Raw genomic sequence first — 8,051 nt, 5'->3', positions numbered from 1 at the left:
TCAGCCTTCCTGCTCCTCTGATGCTGCTTGGCCTGCTGTGTTCATCCAGCTCTACACCTTGTTATCTCACATAGTTAATCTAAGTCAAGATAGGTTTCACCAAGACTTCTCTCATTTATTGTACCCTTGTTTATGCCTTTATCGGATTAGTAACTTGTCTCAATGAGGTTATGGTGAATGACCAGAAAAACACTTACGGAAATTCACACCCAGCCTTCCATTATGCGTATTATTCGGATAAATTGATCATACACTTTGAAAAAATTGAACTAGCCTTTAGAGTATGTGTAGTTCTGAGCTGTTTTATTAAACGTGTAGAAATATAGTCGATGTGCTTGAAGCGCAGTATTTTACACTTGGTTTGTGAGTTCAGTTTTTAACTTAAGCATTGCACCTTTTGGCTTTAATACTGTCTTTGCCCTTCTATCCGTTAGGTCAAAGAAAGTAATGAGATTGTCCTTGCAGGAGGCTATGTTGTTCTGGAGGAATCCATTTATAAAGCCAAAAGTAATGACATTGGCATGGTAAGTTGGGTGATTTGAAGAAAATTTCAGTTGGCTGAAAGAAATTAATTTTTTAGAAGTTTTTTTTTTGGAGAGCATTGACTTATGAACCAAAGGTGCAAATATATTGCATAGTCTTACAAGAGACATGTGAATGCCCACAGGGAAAGGACTTGTACATCATATTAATTATATATCTGGAAAGATTGAGAGTTAATTCACTTCAGGAGAAACAAAAGCTAAATGCTTATTTAATTATTTTCCCTATAATCTGTTTTTTTGAAAAACAGCCCTCTGGTGGTTAGCAAAATATTTCTGGAAATTAAAAGAAAAGGTACTTTAAATAATATTTTTTAAAAAAATGAATTTTTACTTGCCTTTCTTTTGTTGTATGTGGCAACTTGTTGTAGCTTTCTTTCGGCACTTTTACGCTGCCTCATTTCCACATTTGACGGTGCCAGTTCTTGCTCTCACACCTGCAAAACATAGGTGGTTCCGGTATATTGAAATGGTCCTCGGCTGCTCTTGCATAAAAGAGCCGAAGTTTTGAAAGATGTTTTGTTTGTGTTAACTGTTTTCATTACTTAAACTACAAGTTTTTGATATCTTCTATGTTAAACACTCTGAACTAATGTCTTCTGAAATTGTGTGTACTTATTTGTAGAGCTTCTTCTGGGTACTTCACAAAGAGAGGAAGGAAGGGAAGTAGCAGGGAGGTTTAAACAAGATTCCAATGAAAAGTGTGCAAATAAATGGAGATGTTCTCACAGGAGACTTTGCACTATGAACTTGGTTATTAGGCCTAGGACATCATAACTGTCTCCGGAGGTTAACTTCCAGAATGAGGCTATAACAATTGTGATGTCTCCTGCAACAAGCTGTGTGACCAAATACCATATGATTTGCTGTACACATGGTCACTTTAGCTGTGAGCTACTCTTCCTGCAAATCCTTCGAAGTTGCAGTGTCATCAGATATCAGTGACTTCATTCAGTCTGTAGGCCAAGCTTTCATTAAGTGGCTGTCTTGTTTGCTAGAGTCCAAAGCCTATTACATGCAATATTCAGATCAATGAAAACCCAATCTGTAGGCTGTTTGCCTATGTAAATGTGTTTCCTGCCATATGTGTAGAATCCTGTTTGCAATTCTCAAGTTAAAAGTTTGTAGGGTGTCCACCATATGCAACATGTATCAGGCAGTGAAGCCCAGGAAGAGAAATAGGCATCAAAAATGGACCATGTATTTCATGGATGCTAGTGGGATTGGCACAAAATATTTCAAGTATCATTCAAAATATGGGAATATTTGGGAACTTTGTGTTTTCTCAGCCTATCCTTTATCTAGTGTCATATCATTCTGCTGATGCTAATTTCCCTCGAATCTCTTAGTTGTGAGTTAATAGATCTCTTTAGCCTGCCCTGTTAGCAAGATGGTGTTACCACATATGATGGGATGCACTTTTTGTTTCAAGAATGCTTTGTCATCTTAAGGACTGATACCATCCCTCTCCTGGCCAAATCTATTTATGATGGATGGATAGATGAGATTGAACTAGCTTCCCATCATTTTGGTTTTGCCATTGAATGTGGTATAGTTTGGCAGCCATCAGTCAACTCTATTACAATAAGCTGAAGTTAACAGTCAAATGTTGGGCTGCAGATGGACTTTTACTACTGGACATGGAAGTTCTTCCCAGCCAAAAATTAGTTGTCACTTTGTTTTTTTTTCATTGTTTTCTCCAAATGAAGGTCAATAGGGAGGATTGCTGTTAATGACCAAGTTGCTTGATATGGTAGATGATGAGTTGTACAAGGTTTCCTTAATTCTATTTCAGTTGAGTCCAAATTAGTATCAATGATCGGAGATAAATGGTGTAGGAACCTGCGATCATGTTCCAATCCCAGGATTTCTCTTCCTTGTCCTAAGTATTAGCAAATTTGCATATTATTTGCAACATAAGCTATTCTCATACCACAATTTTTTTCATCAAATTCTAAGATTTATGGAATTGATTATTGCATTTTCTGAGTGGAAGTTTTGTGCTGATAGAACATAAATTATTAAATTTGGGGAATAAACAGCGCATAACAGGGAAGTGTAAAACTATTCAACCACCAAATATATTTTGCATAAAGTGTACTCGTGATGAATATTTTAAGAAACTGATCTGCTATTGTAAAACAATAAAATGATTTTTACTACTTGCTGTAGCTATAACTTGTGTTTTGAAAGAAAGAGATATGCCATCAAACTTGAGATTGGTAGTTTTCACAACTTTATCAAAAGGGAAATCTTAATGATCAATTAACCCAGAAAAGAACCTTAAAATAAATTGTGGTTAAGCCAAAATTTTCTCTCAATAAATTTTAATGAGGTTTAATCTGTACTTCTGTTTGTTTAGAATTCTTAATGGTATGATGTATTTTACTTTGGAATTGAACAGCCTTTTCCTGTCTGCAGACTATGAAAGTATTTGTCTCTTCCCTAAATTTGTAATACTCCGCATTCAGTGAAAGAGTTTGGTTTTGCAAATGGTATAGAATAGAGAGTTTAAATGTTATGAAATGTAAATAATACTACTACAGAATGCATTAAAGTTCTGTAGTTTCAGGTCAATATAGTGGAATAGAATTGGAACAAAATACTTATTTTGTGAAATACCTCAAAAGCAGATTTACTGCAATTACTACTATTTTCTTCAGAGAGAGGAGCTCCAAAGTGACCTTGTATTTGCAGAAATCAGTCGACGCATTAAGGATATTGGCAAGGAGTTGGTGAAAAAGGTGAATGCCATCTTCCAGTGGGATATCACTAAAGATGGGAAAACTGTTGGACAGTGGAGTAAGTTATATAGTTTCTTGAAATGATTTGTATTTAAACAATGATAAAAGTCTCATTTTTCAGCATTCCTACTACAGATATTGCAGCGTAGTGACAGGTTTAGGGTTTAGCAAAAAACAAGAATGCTCATTGTATGACTGACTAAAGGTAGTGCTGTAGGTATTCTATGTTTTTTCTGCCTTATTATAAAAAGGATACAGAGACACTGGAGAGGATTGCAAAAGGATTTATAGGAGTGAAACCAGAACGATTAGGTTATTCCTATCTGGGATGGTTGAAAAGGCTGGGCTTTTTTTATTTTCTCTAAAAGGCCTATCTAAAGTAGGATGTGGTAAACTATATGCAGTAAGGGGATGGGTACCAGAATAGCTAGCTTGTTGACAGCAAGGCAGAAAGCACAGAGCAGGTTAAAAAAAAATTAGTTTTCGGATTGAACGAGGTGGGAAGTGGGATTCAACAAGAATCATTGCCAACCCAACTATTGTTCACAATCTAGATGGGGAGGAGAAACAAAATGCATGGCAACACAAATCACCAAAATATTAATGATGCATGTTTACAAGAGCATTTAAAAAAAAAGTTAAATGGTCTCAATTGTGAGGGATTGAATTGAATAGGAGAGAGTTAAACATTTGTTAATGTTTTGACCATTCTTCAGTACAGTGTGCAGTTCTGAAAACCATATTATAAAAGAGGTATAGAGACAGCAGAGAGGATATCAAAAGGATTTGTAGAAATGATATAGGAATTGTGAGGGTAAAACTATCTGGGCCTCTTTTCTTTATCCCTTGGGAAGATTGGGTTGAAGGGTGATGTAGCAGGTCTTAAGTATGAACCATTTTAATGAAGTAGACAGACTGTTTGCACTTGCAAAAAAGGCGAAAAAACTCTTTACCCAGAGAGAAATAAAAAGGTGGAGCTTGTAATCACAGGGAGCAGTTAGGTAAATAGAATAGGTACATTGAGGGGAAAACTAGATAAATATATATGGGAAAAGAAATATACAGCTTACTGAAGGAGAACGAGAAATGACTTAACTGAAGTGTAAATGCCAATGCAGCTGACCAGAATGGCCTGTTCCAGCAGTGTATGTTTATCTATATATGCACTCTACAATGTTGTTATATCATTACTTGGTGTAAACTTGAAAATTATTTTGGTCTCAAGTTCTTATTTCGTAGAAGACTGTTTAAATTTGGATTTGTTTTGCTCAGAAATCTCTTTATTATCCCAAACTAGATGTTGTCTAGACTGCTGTTTCTATTTTCTGGTGTTCAATCAAAGTCACCAATTCTCATTCACTGTTTTAACTAGGTCAATCAGTAACAACCATAAGTTGTACTTGTTTTGGCAATGAAATTCTACTTGAGTGAGATTCACAATAGAGTTCAGGGAATTCGTGATTAAGGGAGTTGGGGAAGAAAGGGAAAGGGGTGTTCGTTTGTTTTTACTTTTTCTAACTTGTGCAGCCTCCATGAATTGATTCTTACAGAAGAAGCTAGGTACTTAATGAGTATCTGGTAAGTGACTACGGTCCATTCTTTCTCAAAATAGTATTGCACCTGGTGGTAAGGTTAATAAAATAGATAAAGGCAGAAATGAATATATAAATGAATAAAGTAATTACATAGTTCCTTCAGATACTTCAGGACAGTTGATGGGTCACAGCGGCAGCATGTGGGATGCCACTGTAATCCAACTGACAAAGTGTCAGAAGAATCATGGACATAAGTGGGGAGGGACTGAATAAGGGGGAAAAACATCGAGTCAGGGTAGGAAGAAATAAGTTTTGTGGGCAGGAACAGGCAGAAAGAATGGTTCTGCCTAGGCAGTCCTGTTTGTGGATTTTGGGGAGAAGGCAGAAGTGGGCTGTATGGAGCTGTGGGACCATGAGCTGGGAGGCTGTTGGGGGAGATCCCCAGATGAGATGAGGTCATCTGCAGTTGTAGACACAATGGCTTTGTGCTTCATGGTTGGAGGAGGTGTTGAGATCTGGCGTACAGCCTTCACAATTTGAGGTTGATGTGCCAGACAACAACAGCATTACCCTTGACGGCAGGTTTGATGGCAAAGTCAGGATTGGATCTGAGAGCATGGAGTGCAGTCAGTTCAGAGAGACTTAGGTTCAAATGGGTGAGGGGTTTGTGGGCAGAGAAATTAAGGTGCTTTGAGGTCACGTCATTGGTCCTCAATGAACAAATTGAGTGCAGGTGAAAGGCCAGAGGGAGGGGTCCAGGTGAAGGGAGAGTACTGAAGGTGGATAAAGGGGATCTGTGTGACAAGGAGAGGACTCCTGCCCAAAGAAATGGGCATGGATGCAGAGGCAACGCAAGAAGAGCCCAATGTCATGTCTAGTTCAAAATTCATTAAGGTGGGTGCGCAAAGGGATAAAACCAAGATCTTTGCTGAGTATGGAATATTCAGCATCAGAGGGTGGAAGGATGGAAGGAGGTAAGGGATAATAGCTTTATCAACAAGACAAGGTCAGGAGAAAAGATGGAATCAGAGGGAAGGGGTGGAAGGGAGGCAGGGAGGGAGGTTCCAGAGGTATGTGCGTATTAGAGTTGTTGCAGCTTCATTCCTTAATGTCTGAAAGAGAAAAAAATTTCTTGTTAGAGCATTGAACGAGCTAGAGAATGAAGTTGAGCTGGGTGCAAGGCAGCTCTGAGAGAATGATCATGAGAATTTGTTGGACAGGCATGGTAGTCGCTTGTGTGATTGTCATCTACATATAGACTCGAAAAGCCAGATGGACAAGGTAGTCTTGATGTGTGCTTTATAGACTCTTTTGAAGATACTTTCTTGGAGCAACATGTTCAGGAGTCAACCAGACAGTAGGTTACATTGAGGTTGGTTAGCAGAGTTAACTGGCTGGGTAGTTTGGGATGCAGAGTAATGCTAACAGCACAGTTTCAATTCCTGTATTTGCTGAGGTTACCATAAAAATCCCACCTCCTCAATCTTGCCCGTAGCCTGAGGCGTGGTGACCTTCAGGTTCAACCACCACAAGTTGACTTTTGCTGATGAGGGAGCAGCCCTATAGTTCTCTGGGACTGCAGTGACTTTACCTTGCTTTAACTTAACAAGGCTACACTAGCTTCGATATTGTGCAATGAGGTAGAATTAAGTAAAGGCCTCATAGGAAAGGCGCACCTCCATAGAAGCTGCCTCACAGCACCAGGGACCCGGGTTTGATTCCAGCCTCAGGCAACTGTCTATGTGGAATTTGCATGTTCTTCCCCTGTCTGCTTGGGTTTCCACTTGGGTGCTCTGGTTTCCTCCCACAGTCCGAAGAGTACAGGTTAGGTGGATTGGCCATGCTAAATTACCCGTAGTATCCAGGGATTGCAGGTTAAGTGGATTAGCCATGGGGAATGCAGGGTTACAGGGGGGATAGGATAGGCTAGAGAGGTGGGTCTGGGTGGGATGCTCTTCGGAGGGGCAGTGTGAACTCGATGGGTTGAATGGCCTGCTTCCACGCCAGAGGGATTCTATGAATCTATGAGAAAGCTAGCCAGAAATATTAAGAGATATATTTCTGGTTTATATAGATACTTAAGAACGAAAAATTAGCAGTGTTATTCCTAGAGAAAATGAGTTTGAAGAATTGACAAAGGGAAATAAACAGATTACAGGTAAATTGAACAGGTATTTTGCATCAGTCTTTGTCATAGAAGATACAGGTAACATCTCAGCAGCAGCCATATATCAGAAATATGGAAGGAGGAAGGACATCAGGAATATTACAACCACCAGAGAAGCGGCACTGAGTAAATTATTGAAGCTGCGGGCTACAGGGTCATGATGGACTTGACCCCATGGTCCTTAAAGAAGTGATTAGTGAGATAGTTCATGTGTTGCTTTTAATTCTTCAGAACTTACTCAATTTGAGGGAGAACCCAGTAGATTAGAAGATATCAAATGTAGCTCCTATATTTGAAAAAGAAGACAGAAATCAGGAAACTATAGGCCAGTTAAGATAACTGCTGTTATCGAGGAAGTAAGAGCAGGGCACTTAAACACGCTCAAGGTAATCGGGCATGATTTTATGAATGGAAATTGTGTTTAATCAATCTATTGACATACTTTGAGGAAGTAACATGTACTGTGGATAAACAGCACAGCTGGATGTACTGTACTCTGATTTCCAGAAGGTATTTGATAAAGTGCCACATTAAAGGTTATTATGGAAAGTAAAAGCTGTATGACTCATGATGTAAGGATGGCATATTTGCATGGATTGAAGATTGGCTGGCTAACAGAATGGGGAGAGTAGGCATAAATGAGTATTTGTAGGTTGGCAACATGCAGTGATGATGCCCCACAGGGATTGGTGCTGGAGCCTCAACTGTTTCCAATTCACACAAATGACATGAATGACGAACAGAAAGTTTGGTTGCCAAATTTGCTGATGACACAAAGATAGGTAAAGTCAATTATGAAGCAAAAAGAAGGAGCCTGCAAAAAATATAGATAAAGTGAGTGGCAAATGGGATAGAATGAGTATTCTGTGGGAAAATGTGAAATTGTCCATCTTGACAGAAAAAATGCTAAAGAAGCATACTGCCTAAATTATGAGATTGCAGAGTGTTAACTGTGGTGGAAACAATTTGGAGAAGGCTTACCAGAGTAAAACCTAGAATGGCCGGGTTGTCTCGTGAGGACTTCCTGATAGAAGTTTACGAAATTAAGAGAAGGCATGGATAG

At 38.9% G+C, this 8,051-nt stretch overlaps 1 protein-coding gene across 4 annotated transcripts in view; it reads left to right on the top strand.

The window, feature by feature from the left end:
• Positions 1–8,051, top strand: part of hsd17b4 (hydroxysteroid (17-beta) dehydrogenase 4) — a 104,015-nt gene that overhangs the window by 85,634 nt on the left and 10,330 nt on the right. For 2 of the 4 annotated variants that reach the window (XR_007266160.1, XM_048620616.1), the window contains exons 21-22: positions 435–524; positions 3,206–3,344. The exons of 1 other annotated variant lie outside the window; for it this stretch is intronic. Coding sequence is in view for 2 of the 3 variants with exons in the window: in XM_048620616.1 (XP_048476573.1) it covers positions 435–524; positions 3,206–3,344 (229 nt within the window). In the remaining variant the exon portion in view is untranslated. The remainder of the gene's footprint in view (positions 1–434; positions 525–3,205; positions 3,345–8,051) is intronic. One more of the 4 variants, XM_048620623.1, reaches the window with a different exon arrangement.

The sequence above is a fragment of the Rhincodon typus genome, chromosome 3 (assembly GCF_021869965.1).
Source record: "Rhincodon typus isolate 14 chromosome 3, sRhiTyp1.1, whole genome shotgun sequence".
Taxonomy (NCBI): domain Eukaryota; kingdom Metazoa; phylum Chordata; class Chondrichthyes; order Orectolobiformes; family Rhincodontidae; genus Rhincodon; species Rhincodon typus.
This window is presented reverse-complemented; position numbering and strand designations above follow the sequence as displayed.